At 45.3% G+C, this 14352-nt stretch overlaps 1 protein-coding gene across 1 annotated transcript in view; it reads right to left on the bottom strand.

Moving 5' to 3' along the window:
- The window catches only part of LOC126481634 (uncharacterized), an 81600-nt gene that overhangs the window by 5279 nt on the left and 61969 nt on the right, over nt 1-14352 (bottom strand). Inside the window, exon 4 of the mRNA XM_050105532.1 lies at nt 13355-13425. Coding sequence (XP_049961489.1) covers nt 13355-13425 — 71 coding nt within the window. The remainder of the gene's footprint in view (nt 1-13354; nt 13426-14352) is intronic.

Genomic DNA, 14352 nt, shown 5'->3' with positions numbered 1-14352 from the left:
AACAGCGATCTATATGTTCCAACCAATACCCCGCAATTTGGTAGCTCTACGCTATGCAGTCACCAAAGAGTGTCTTCAGCTGGTTTTGCCATACGTGAAGAAACATGTGAACTCTGTCCCTCGTCGAATTGAGGCCGTCATTAACACTACAGGCGTTGTTACACGTTAGCAGTGTGTTGTCTACTCCAGGAAGGTGAGTAATTCTGTGTCTTTTGTGCTTATCAACATGTAACAATATCAATATGCCCTATCATTTCTTTAGAAATATATACAAAGATCTTTGATCCGTTGATGATATGATGTACGGTTATTTTTATTGATTACTACTTATTACGCGTCATTGGTTAATAATCTGCCCCATATACTAGGTGAGATGAGGAATAAAATCGATCTAAGGTTCAAGTTATTTTTATGTCACCCCTTCACTGCCTAGCCTGTCCCTAAAGATGCTAAAAGTCTCTTAGCCAACACTAAGTCATACACGTGCCAAGTTCGTTTGACATTGCGCCAGTGCTTATTTGTCGACCCTCATCTCCAACAAGTAAGGTCTCTAAGAGTGCCTTACCCTTATCTTACTTTTTCGTAAATAGCAATCCATATGTGTGCCAAGATATGTTGAAGTTTCACCATGCATTCCAGAGTTACACCGATCAGCCATAACATTATGACTACCGACTTATTATCGATACAGATCCTTCCATGCGGTAGCAGTATCACCTGGCGAGGAATGACTGCTAGTGAGACACACGCACGGTGCAAGTGTGTAGAATGGGGAAGGCACACGATGTATGCGAGTTTCACCAACACCGACTCAAAGGAAGGGCTCGGCGCTTGTTGGTGACGTCACGTCAGCTAGGCACGGCGAACGCCAGGTCTGTTGCAGGCAGAAACGCCTGGGCGACCTGATCACTATAAATCACTTATTTTTGGACAAAATGTTTGGTATTTTTTTGGATTCCGAAGTTTTATTTAGATGAAAGATTTTCTTACTATCATAAAGCTACAAATGAAGATCATAGTTCTGTATTACTGAATCCTGCCGAAACAAACGTAGATCAATATGAGAAGATGCTTTGCCCCATTCCAAGCTTCGGAAATTTTACATTCAAGTAACTATATTTACTTGATCCATTTCGTTATCGAACCTTACCCCAACCCCCTTACAATTAACTCGTTTCTTTTATTTATTTTTTTTATTTTCGTTTGACATCGTCACTGGAAATGTGAACTAATTTACGCGTGTAAATGTCCAACTGTTGCCAGTCAATAGATTATAGTCGTTTTCAACGAAAGGAATTCTAAACAGGAAACAAAATAGCTTCATACATCGAAAATACTGCTGAGCTTAAACTTTTTTAAACATGCACATTAGAAAAGATAAATATTCCGCTCTTGCAACTGGAAGGAAAAACTTTATAAGATAAAAAAAAATTATTTGATAAAACAAGTATCTCTCTTTTGCCTCTTCTTCTGTCCCCCACCCCCTCGCCTAACGTGAGCAATCGCAAGATATTTCATTAACATTCAGTGCTCCTCACCCCATAGTCAACCAAGATACCTAAAGAAGAGCACCAATATGTTCACAGTTTCTTGTAAAAGCAACCCAGTACAAACGTAACTTCCTCAGATTTACAAGTAAGGTAAAGAAGCACGAATTCTGTTGCTGCTAGACCATGAAGTTGTTTTTGTATGTCAATCCTTAAAACAGGTGGAAATTTAAGTTCACGAGTACACTATTTGTTAAGAAGTGTAATGAATTGCACAATTAACTGATTGCAGAAATCTCTCAGAACAATGTGTGTTGGTCAACTACCGCCAATAGTTTCACATTTTCCTGTGTCAGAGAGGGAGACACCACCATTATGAGTATACCTGCAACAGACCTGGCGTTCGCCGTGCCTAGCTGACGTGACGTCACGAACAAGCGCCGAGGCCTTCCTTTGAGTCGGTGTTGGTTTGACCGAGGGCGGATTGTGGTGGTCCGGAGGCTCGGCACGAGCATTTCGTAAGTTGCACGACTTGTCGGGTGTTCGAGGAGTACTGTGCTGAGTGTATTCAAGTGGCGAAACCAGGCTGTAACCACATCTTCCCGGCCTACAACGTATGAATGTATAATGAGGGGTGACCGTCCAACAACACGTCCCGACATCCTGGGGTTGGACGGTCACCCCTCATTACATATGTCATACGTCGTAGGCTGGGAAGACTGACAAAATAGGACAGGCGACGAACTGTGGCGAAACCAACATCAGACTTTAATGCTGGGCAGAGTACAAGTGTGTCTGAACACACGGTTCACCGAACACTCCTATCGTTGGGCCTCCGCTGCGGACGACCCAAGCATGTGCCAATGTTAACACCACGACATCGGCAACTACGACTGAAATGGGCACGCAACCATCGGCGCTGGACGTTGGCGCAGTGACAGAGCGTTGCATGATCTGATGAATCCTGATAACTTCTTCATCATGCCGATGGGAGGGCGCGAATCCGTCGTCTTCGAGGGAAACAGCTCCTTGACACCTGTACTGCAGGACGGAAACAAGCTGGCGGCGGCTCCACCAAGCACTGGGGAATTCACTTGGGCATTTTTCAGCAAGATATTACAGAAGTAATGACACTTTCTGCGGACCTGGCCATCATTTTGCAGGACAATGCTCAAGCACGTACGGTGCAAGCTGTTACTGATTTGTTTGACTGATGGGGCTGCTAAGTAATATACCACCTACTGTACTCCCCTGTAAGCCCTCGTGAGTTCAACTAGATTTCTAAACTGAAGGAAACACTTCACGGCATTCGCTTCAGAACTGCTACAAATTTGTCGGGCAATAGACCGCGCCGCTTGAACTGTCAACACAACTGGCACTGCTAAGAGTATCCTCATCGCTGGCCACAGTTTATACACAATGGTGGTGACCCCTTAGAACGTCAGTAAAACTTTGAAACACGTATCTATTTTTTATGAGCTGTAAATGAATAGTTGCCACTATTAAAGTTCCAATCCTCGTATAAAGGAAATCTAGATTATGCTACAGGTTCAGTAACAATGGAAGTAGATGGGAGTAAAGTGATGGTCTCCTTTATTGGCGAACAGGGTTGACAATGGAAGAACAGAAATCAATGCCAATAGGTTACTGCAAGAAGAAAAAGTACATTTAGGAGCATAATGAATGAATACGAGATGGCAATGGAGATAGATCGTGTAAATCTTCACGGAAAATGCACTCTTTGCAATGTCAGGTTGCTGACGATCGTCAGATTCCCCAGTTATTCATTTACTTTTAGTGTTGTCAATCTTCTTCTTATACCAGCCTGAACTGTGTCTTTTATTTTTGATATTCTTCACTTTCAGAAGACAGCAAGGCCTCAGGGTACGTGCAATCTTCGCAATATCACATCTACATCTACATCTATACTCCGCGAGCCACCTTACGGTGTGTGGCGGAGGGTACTTATTGTACCACTATCTGATCCCCCCTTCCCTGTTCCATTCACGAATTGTGCGTGGAAAGAACGACTGCTTGTAAGTCTCCGTATTTGCTCTAATTTCTCGGATCTTTTCGTTGTGATCATTACGCGAGATATATGTGGGCGGTAGTAATATGTTGCCCATCTCTTCCCGGAATGTGCTCTCTCGTAATTTCGATAATAAACCTCTCCGTATTGCGTAACGCCTTTCTTGAAGTGTCCGCCACTGGAGCTTGTTCAGCATCTCCGTAACGCTCTCGCGCTGACTAAATGTCCCCATGACGAATCGCGCTGCTTTTCGCTGGATCATGTCTATCTCTTCTATTAATCCAACCTGGTAAGCGTCCCATACTGATGAGCAATACTCAAGAATCGGACGAACAAGCGTTTTGTAAGCTACTTCTTTCGTCGATGAGTCACATTTTCTTAGAATTCTTCCTATGAATCTCAACCTGGCGCCTGCTTTTCCCACTATTTGTTTTATGTGATCATTCCACTTCAGATCGCTCCGGATAGTAACTCCTAAGTATTTTACGGTCGTTACCGCTTCCAATGATTTACCACCTATGGCATAATCGTACTGGAATGGATTTCTGCCCCTATGTATGCGCATTATATTACATTTATCTACGTTTAGGGAAAGCTGCCAGCTGTCGCACCATGCATTAATCCTCTGCAGGTCCTCCTGGAGTACGTACGAGTCTTCTGATGTTGCTACTTTCTTGTAGACAACCGTGTCATCTGCAAATAGCCTCACGGAGCTACCGATGTTGTCAACTAAGTCATTTATGTATATTGTAAACAATAAAGGTCCTATCACGCTTCCCTGCGGTACTCCCGAAATTACCTCTACATCTGCAGATTTTGAACCGTTAAGAATGACATGTTGTGTTCTTTCTTCTAGGAAATCCTGAATCCAATCACAAACCTGGTCCGATATTCCGTAAGCTCGTATTTTTTTCACTAAACGTAAGTGCGGAACCGTATCAAATGCCTTCCTGAAGTCCAGGAATACGGCATCAATCTGCTCGCCAGTGTCTACGGCACTGTGAATTTCTTGGGCAAATAGGGCGAGCTGAGTTTCACATGATCTCTGTTTGCGGAATCCATGTTGGTTATGATGAAGGAGATTTGTATTATCTAAGAACGTCATAATACGAGAACACAAAACATGTTCCATTATTCTACAACAGATCGACGTAAGCGAAATAGGCCTATAATTATTCGCATCTGATTTATGACCCTTCTTGAAAATGGGAACGACCTGCGCTTTCTTCCAGTCGCTAGGTACTTTACGTTCTTCCAGCGATCTACGATAAATTGCTGATAGAAAGGGGGCAAGTTCTTTAGCATAATCACTGTAGAATCTTAAGGGTATCTCGTCTGGTCCGGATGCTTTTCCGCTACTAAGTGATAGCAGTTGTTTTTCAATTCCGATATCGTTTATTTCAATATTTTCCATTTTGGCGTCCGTGCGACGGCTGAAGTCAGGGACCGTGTTACGATTTTCCGCAGTGAAACAGTTTCGGAACACTGAATTCAGTATTTCTGCCTTTCTTCGGTCGTCCTCTGTTTCGGTTCCATCGTGGTCAATGAGTGACTGAATAGGGGATTTAGATCCGCTTACCGATTTTACATATGACCAAAACTTTTTAGGGTTCTTGTTTAGATTGTTTGCCGATGTTTTATGTTCGAATTCGTTGAATGCTTCTCTCATTGCTCTCTTTACGCTCTTTTTCGCTTCGTTCAGCTTTTCCTTATCAGCTATGATTCGACTACTCTTAAACCTATGATGAAGCTTTCTTTGTTTCCGTAGTACCTTTCGTACATGATTGTTATACCACGGTGGATCTTTCCCCTCGCTTTGGACCTTAGTCGGTACGAACTTATCTAAGGCGTACTGGACGATGTTTCTGAATTTTTTCCATTTTTGTTCCACATCCTCTTCCTCAGAAATGAACGTTTGATGGTGGTCACTCAGATATTCTGCGATTTGTGCCCTATCACTCTTGTTAAGCAAATATATTTTCCTTCCTTTCTTGGCATTTCTTATTACACTTGTAGTCATTGATGCAACCACTGACTTATGATCACTGATACCCTCTTCTACATTCACGGAGTCGAAAAGTTCCGGTCTATTTGTTGCTATGAGGTCTAAAACGTTAGCTTCACGAGTTGGTTCTCTAACTATTTGCTCGAAGTAATTCTCGGACAAGGCAGTCAGGATAATGTCACAAGAGTCTCTGTCCCTGGCTCCAGTTCTGATTGTGTGACTATCCCATTCTATACCTGGTAGATTGAAGTCTCCCCCTATTACAATAGTATGATCACGAAACTTCTTCACGACGTTCTGCAGGTTCTCTCTGAGGCGCTCAACTACTACGGTTGCTGATGCAGGTGGTCTATAGAAGCATCCGACTATCATATCTGACCCACCTTTGATACTTAACTTAACCCAGATTATTTCACATTCGCATTCGCTAATAACTTCACTGGATATTATTGAATTCTTTACTGCTATAAATACTCCTCCACCATTGGCGTTTATCCTATCCTTGCGGTATATATTCCATTCTGTGTCTAGGATTTCGTCACTGTTCACTTCCGGTTTTAACCCACTTTCCGTTCCTAATACTATATGCGCACTATTTCCTTCAATAAGAGATACTAATTCAGGAACCTTGCCCTGGATACTCCTGCAGTTTACCAATATTACGTTAACTTTTCCTGTTTTTGGTCTCTGAGGACGGACATTCTTTATCAACGATGATAATGTCCTCTCTGGTAAGCCGTCAGGTATTTTATCGTTTCGCCCAAGGGGGGGTCCCTCTAACCTAAAAAACCCCCGTGTGCACGCCACACGTACTCTGCTACCCTAGTAGCTGCTTCCGGTGTGTAGTGCACGCCTGACCTGTCTAGGGGGGCCCTACAGTTCTCCACCCAATAACGGAGGTCGATGAATTTGCAACCATTATAGTCGCAGAGTCGTCTGAGCCTCTGGTTTAGACCCTCCACACGGCTCCAAACCAGAGGACCGCGATCGACTCTGGGCACTATGCTGCAGATATTAAGCTCAGCTTGCACTCCGCGTGCGATGCTGGTTGTCTTCACCAAATCAGCCAGCCGCCGGAAGGAACCAAGGATGGCCTCAGAACCCAAGCGGCAGGCGTCATTCGTTCCGACATGTGCTACTATCTGCAGCCGGTCACACCCAGTGCGTTCAATAGCTGCCGGAAGGGCCTCCTCCACATTACGGACGAGACCCCCCGGCAAGCACACCGAGTGCACACTGGCATTCTTCCCCGACCTACCCGCTATTTTCCACGTGGTTAACGATCACCAGATGCCTGCGGTTTGGATAATAATACTTTAGTTTTCTTCTCTTGTAGTCAGTCTGGCCTATATCTTTCATCTTCAATATTCTTCACTGAGGAAGTAAGTAGACTGTATTAGAGATCAGTAGTTAATAAAGTGTTATGGATTTTGCAATAAGAAAAATAGCAAAGGAGATAAACTAATCAGTTCTGAAAGAAGTTTGTATGAGATACTTGGCGATGGGAGGTATAATGTTTTGTGAAAACGTGTGGTGGTACTTGGAGTAAGTATTTATAGATTCTCGGATTCGACTAGTAAAAGCACTTCAAATGTGGTGCTATCAAAGAAAATTTTAAGTTGATAAATAAAGTACGAAATAAAGAAGGGCTAAAGAGAATAGATGAAGGTAGAAGCAGGTATTTGTAAAGGGGAGGGGGAGGCGATGTGGGGGTCACAATCCTCTTCCGAAAAATAACATGTCACAAAAAGCCTTTATATAACATTTTAATTATAAATTTTAGAAGTTCCCCAGAACATAATCACGGGTTGCGCCTGTTTGGTTATCGGTACAGCTAGTAGGGGATCCAGGAATAGTTCAATTTGTGCTGGAAGGAGCGACAGAGAGGAAATGTGGTGTGGGTAGATAAAGACTAGGACATGCAAATCACATTATAGAGGAAGTTGCCTGTAATAATTACACAAACAATAAAAGAGAATGCAACGTGTAAAAATTAGGCAATGAGGAAAAGAGACCTCCAAAAAGTCACTCGAAACACAGTTGATTTAAAAAAAATCTTTGGTAGACGAGAAAGAAGAAGTGACAGAGAAAATTGACATCCTTAATGAGAACTATAAACCAAATCTATGGGTTATATATTTAGCGTGGGACTACGTTGGAGTCCATGGTTTGTTGAATAACTGATTTCATCAGCTAATGTATACCGAGCTGACAGAAGTCATGGGATACCTCCTTATACTGTGTCGGTCATCCTTCTGCCCGGCGCAATGCAGCAACTCGACGTGGCATGGAACCAACACTCGTTGAAAGTCCCCTGCAGAGTCTCTATAGCACCTCTTCCTATCGTACTATCTGTCTCACATCGGTGTCCAGCAAGCTCTTGGAATCCATCCTTACCCAGCGCATCCATCACCACCTCCACCAAAACCACCTCCTCCCCAACACCCAATGTGGCTTTCGACCTTCCTTCTCAGCCGATGACCAACTCCTCCGCCTCACTCATCTCCTCTCCCTCCAGCTTAACTCCCGTCGCTCCACCATTTTTGTCTCCCTCGACCTCGAAAAAGCCTACGACCGTGTCTGGCATCCTGGTCTCCTGTTTAAACTCCAAACCTACGCCCTTCCTGTCAACTACATCCATCTGATGGCCTCCTTCCTCTTCCACCGCCCCTCCTATGTTACCATCCATAATGCCAATTCCCACACCTTCTCTGCAGGTGTGCCCCAGGGCTCTGTCCTCTCCCCTCTCCTCTACCTCCTGTACACTGCAAATATGCCCCAACCCCCCCCCCCCACTACACCTCTTGCAATATGCCGATGACACCACATTCCTCACCCTCGATCCTACCCTCCAAAAGTCCCAACGCCTTATCCAGAATCACCTTGACCTTTTTGCTGCATGGTGTAACCAGTGGCCCCTGAAAATCAATCCTTCCAAGACCCAGGCGATCATCATAGGTTGTACCACTCGCTCATTCTGGCTCCTGAATTTCTCCCTTACCGTCTGTGCCCGTCCTGTCCACCTCACCCCCACCCTCACCTACCTTGGCCTCACCATTGACCGTCAACTCACCTGGATCCCTCATCCCTGCTCCATCCAATCCAAAGCCCACAACCACCTCCAACTCCTCAAACTCCTCTCTGGCCAGACATGGGGGTTGCACCCCTCTACCATCCTCCACACCTACAAATCCTTAATCCGTTCCATCCTTTGTTATGCCACCCACCTGGATATCTGCCCTTCCCAAATTCTATAAGTCCCTCCAGATCCTTGAGTGTCATGCACTCCGCCTCGCCTTCCGTATACACCTCCCGTCCCCCACGGGGATCCTTTATGACCTCATTCCTTTCCTCCATCTGCTCCTATTCCTGGAACATATCTGCATACTCTACACCTCCCGCCGCTTTGATCCTCCTCACCCCTTGGTTGCCCCTCTCCTCTCCCATCCCTGCCCCCTGCCACGCCTTCACTGTTGTGTCCCCCCTACCCTCCATCTCTACACCCTTCATCTCCTTTCCCAAGGTGGCTTCCATCAACTCCCCCCCCCCATATTATGCCCTCTCTCCCTCCATTTATCCCTCGTATCAACTCTGATCCTCACCCCCCCCCCCTCATTTCCTCCGTCCTTTTCCTGGGCTCCCTCTTCCCCCCCTTTCATTCTCTTTTTTCCCCACCTACCCGCTCTCTGCCCCCTTCTCTCCCCCAAGTCCTTTTGCATTTCCCATTCCCTCTCGCATCTACCCTGCCCCCCCCACCCCCCTTATGCGTCCTCTACCTCCTTCGGTTCCCCCCCCCCCCTTTCGTTTTTCCTCTCCTCCCTCCTTGTTTTCCCCCTAATCTGTCCAGTTTCCCCCCCCCCCCCCCCCCCCTCAAATGCCTTTGGCTATGGTGTGTCATCTTTGTGCTGACATTTTAGTGCAGTGTTTACAGTGAGTGTTCAGTGTTGTGTGTCTTTTCCGAAGTGTTGCGAACGGACATCATACTGTCGCTGGGTGTGATTTTTATATCTCTTGCGAACAGAAACCAGACTGTCGCCATGTTTTTTTAATTGTCTGTCTACTATGTTACCTGTCTGCTTCCTGTGTATTTCATTGGCATTGCCAACCCTTTGTTTTATGTTTTAACTTTCCACACTTTTCCGCCGTTTTACAATTTAAGTCACTGTTTTATCGCCTGCTTTTATTGTTTCTTATCTTCTTATTACGTTTTAAAAAGTCTGTAAGCTCCAGAGCAGCGCACTAAGCTGCTGCCAGCCCGCCCCCTTAGGGGGGAATCGAAATTCAATAAAGGAAAAAAAAGACTCTATAGCAGTCCATAATTGCGAAAGTACTGCCGGTGCAGGTTTAGCGGAACAACTGATCTCTCGATTATGTGCCATAAATGTTCGTTGGGATTCACATCGGGCGATCTGAGTGGCCAAATCATTCGCTCGAACTGTCCAGAACATTCTACAAACCAATCAAACAATTGTTGCCCGGTGACAGGGAGCACTGTCATCCACAACAGTTCCACCGTTGTTTAGGAACATGAAGTCCATGAATGGCTGCAAATGGTCTCCAAGTCAATGATTGGTTCAGTTGGACCAGAGGACCCAGTCCATTCCATGAAAACACAGCCTACATCTTTATGGAGCCTCCACCAGTTTGCTCAGTGCCTTATTGACAACTTGGGTTCATGGCTTTGTGGGTTCTGCGCCACACTCTAACCCTATCATCAGCTCCTACCAACTGAAATCGGGACTCACCTGACCAGACAACGGTTTACCAGTTGTCTAGGGTCCAACCGATTTGGTCACGAGCTCAGAAGGCTCGCTGCAGGCTATGTCATACTCTTAGCAAAGGCAATCCCGTCGGTCATCTGCTGCCACAGTCCATTAACACCAAATATGGAAGCACTTCGTACGTCCCACATTGATTTCTGCGGTTATTTCACGCAGCGTTGCTTGTCTGTTAGCACTGACGATTCTACGCAAACACCGCTGCTTTCGGTCGTTAAGAAATGGCCGTCGGCCACAGAATTGTCCGTGGTGAGAGGTAATGCCTGAAATCTGATATTCTCGGCTCATTCTTGACACTGTAGCTCTCGTAATATAGAATCCCCTAACGATTTCCAAAATGGAATGTCCCATGTGTCTAGCTCTAGTTACCATTCCGCGTTCAGAGTGTGTTACTTTCTGTCGTGCGGCCATTATCAGGTCAGAAACCGTTTCACATGAGTCACCTCAGTACAAATGACGGTACGGTCAATGCACTGTCATTATATACCTCGTGTACGCGACACTGTCGCCATCCGTATATTTTCATATCGCTGTCCCATGACTTTTGTCGTCTCAGTGTAAGCTCTAATTTGTCAAGTTTAAAAAAGACTGTGTGCTAAGAAACCTTTATTTCAGTTGCGTCCAGCTAATTTCCTGAATTAATATGGGCTAGAATTATGACCCAGAGGAGAAAGTTGGTGTGAACACATTGGGAGCCAACATAGCTGCCTTTACAGCATACTCTCGCCACAAGGGATATATGGCCGTCGAGAAGTTTCTAGATGTGAGGGCAGAGGAATACAGTCACCAGTTCCTAAAGTTCCTAGAACACCTGTTAAGACCACTCCTTCCCCGCAAGAATGGAACCGTCCTTTTCTCCGGGCTTGGCGTAGACGCAAAATACAAAATAGTGTGAAGCTTTTTTAGATCTAAAAAGCATTCTTTCTTGAGTTGCAGAGCTCGGCCCGAGGTAAGATGCAGGAATTAACACCGTACAGCACCATAGGTATTGTAAGAAACAGATCTAGCTGAAACAATAGTTACTCGTCCCTGAACTGAGGTCATAAGTAAGGCCGCCATCTGATTTTTGGGAAGTCGGCGTTGGGACTGGGCACTCGACGGTAGCTCGCGTGAGTGCTCGATGGGAACAACGACATAGTTGAAGAGATATTGTGAAGTCTATCATGACTAGAACTACAGAGAAACTGACAGACGCTTCTTCGCGCTGTATTACGCCGCCGTTAGTATCATCGGCGGAGTTTCATGCCAGCAGCAGCATTAACGCCGTTTTTTGGAGTTAGCGATGGCGGAGCAGCAGCGGAGCTTGCCTCATGTCTCATGTAAAGTTCCTGCAGGCTAGCGCCTCGTGCTCGGGCCTCGTATTCGCGTCTTCCTGGATCGTGTTAAGAAACGTAAAGTGCTCTAATATTTGCGAGTGGTGAAAAAAGCGGGTGGGACCCTCGTGGCACAACTACGATTTGGCTTTCTCTGCTTTGATGCCAGGTGCCGAGGTAACTGGGGAAGGGCTTCCAAAAATGGTTACCTATCAGAAAACCTACATTTCTTCCATAGTCCCATCCATCGAAGTCTTTTCATAACCAGAGCAACTGTTTTTCCTGTCCTTAACTGTATATCTGAGAGAACTCATCGCGTGATCATGCGTTTTTGAGAACGACAAGCAGGCAGGTCTTGCTGAACCCCAGTTCTCCACGCAGCAGAACTATAGAAAATGCTAAGGTAAGTGCGTTTAATTGGGGGTCCGTTATTATGATGTCTGGGTGCCATCAAAATAGTGTGGTTAGGTGTTTTGTTCACTCAGACAACGACAAAGGACGAAACCTGCTATGGTGTATTTACACGGAAGTGCCAAAGAAACTGGTACTCCTGCCTAATATCGTGTAGGACCCCCGCAAATACGCAGAGGTGCTGCAACACGACGTGGCATGGACTCGACCAACGTCTGAAGTAGTGCTGGAGGGAACTGACGCCACGAATGCTGCAGGGCTGTCCGTAAATCCGTAAGAGTACGAGGAGGTGGAGATCTCTTCTGAACAGCACGTTGCAAGGCATCCCAGATATGCTCAATAATGTTCATGTGTGAAGAGTTTGGTGGCCAGCGGAAGTGTTTAACCTCAGAAGAGTGTTCTTGGAGCCTCTCTGTAGCAATTATGGACGTGTGGGTTGTCGCATTATTCTGCTGGAAATGCCCAAGTGCGTCGGAATGTACAATGGACATGAATGGATGCTGGTGTTCAAACAGGATGCTTACGTACGTGTCATCAGAGATCCCATATCACTCCAACTGCACACGCCCCACACCATTACAGAGCCTCCAATAGCTTGACACTCCCCTGCTGACATGCAGGGTAATGAATTCATAAGGTTGTCTCCATACCCTTAGCCGTCTATCCGCTCGATGCAATCTGAAACGAGACTCGTCCGACCAGGCAACATGTTTCTAGTCATCAACAGTCTAATGTCGGTGTTGACGGGCCCAGGTGAGGCGTAAAGCTTTGTGTCGTGCAGTCATCAAGGGTGCACGAGTGGGCTTTCGTCTCCGAAAGCCTGTATCGATGATGTTTTGTTGACTGGTTCGCACGCTGACACTTATTAATAGCCAAGCACTGAAATCTACAGCAATTTGCGGAAGGGTTGCGCTTCTGTCACGCTGAACAGTTCTCTTCAGTCGTCGTTGTTCCCGTTCTTGCAGAGTCTCCTGGCGCAGTGACGTCGGAGACTTGCTGTTTTGCCGGATTCCTGATATGTACGGTACACTCATGAAATGGTCGTACGGGATGATAATCTGCCATTGTAGCAGCAGTAACCGGTCTACCAACTGCCCCAGACACTTATACGGGCGTTGCCGACCGCAGCGTGTATTCTGCCTGTTTACATATCTGTGTATTTGAATACGCATGCCTGTACCAGTTCTTTGACGCTTCAGTGTAGTTTGACGCGAATCCACTGAAGCACGCAACCACACTTCTACAAATTCAGAACTAGAAAGTAAATGCCCCAAATGATGGTTCCCTTATCATCCGTGTAATACAGGATACCGTTTAGTACCGGTACTTACCCGTCAGGTTTATCCCTCCGTTCACTGTACAGTGAGGTCAGGAAGTGGTGCTTCAGTGATTTTCTTTCATCCTGCAACAAAAATAATAACACTAACGTGAACAAATTGCTCCAAAAGGTCTTTGTCATCGAGTATTGTAATTGTGTGGTCTGCTGAGTGTAGGTTGCTTCTCAACTGCTCGACACAGAGTACACAGAGAACGCATTGTATGCTAATGTATATTACGCTATTTAAATCATGTTGCTCAGTTCCGACAGAGAAGAGTCAACTGGATTTCGAGCAAGGTAAAACATGTGCATTCAAAGTGCAATATGTTAGGCAGATTTAATGTTATGAGATATTGTAATAGAAAGGCAGTAACTTATAATATAACTGACACCACCAAAAACATTGTAATCTGTACCAATAATAAAACTGTAAAAATGTCGCGGCTACCTGTTAGTTTGCTTGAACACACTAGTCTCCAAAATCATTAGTCGAATTTTCATGGGTCTGTCACAAGTAACTTCGGCGTAGCTCGGGACAAAAAAGCAGGCTTCATTTAATTAAAATCGGAACACGAAAAAAGAGATATCTTAATTTAATCTAATATTGTCTGCTTAGCGTTGTAGTTCTAATATTTAATCATCACGGCATAAGCACCAGAGAAGCAATAGATGGCGCCGTTCGTTTCATAGTACACCAAATAACCAATAGATGGTGGTGTAAATTTTTTTTAAACTAAGTGACGTATTTTCGGAAGTTTTCGTCAGTTATACAATTAAACACCGTAATCTTATCTTAACGAACACAAACTAACAGCGAATTTAATTGGCTAGGACATGTGCATTTACTGATTTCGAAGCCGGCCGTTGTGACTGAGCGGTTCTAGGCGCTTCAGTCTGGAACCGCGCGACTGCTACGGTAGCAGGTTCGAATCCTACCTCGGGCATGGATGTGTGTGATGTTCTAGGGGACTGATGACCTCAGATGTTAAGTCCCATAGTGCTCAGAGCCAT

The sequence above is a fragment of the Schistocerca serialis genome, chromosome 5 (assembly GCF_023864345.2).
Source record: "Schistocerca serialis cubense isolate TAMUIC-IGC-003099 chromosome 5, iqSchSeri2.2, whole genome shotgun sequence".
In the NCBI taxonomy this organism is placed as follows: Eukaryota; Metazoa; Arthropoda; class Insecta; order Orthoptera; family Acrididae; genus Schistocerca; species Schistocerca serialis.
Note: the sequence above shows the minus strand (reverse complement) of the source record. Positions and strands in the feature narration are given on the sequence as shown.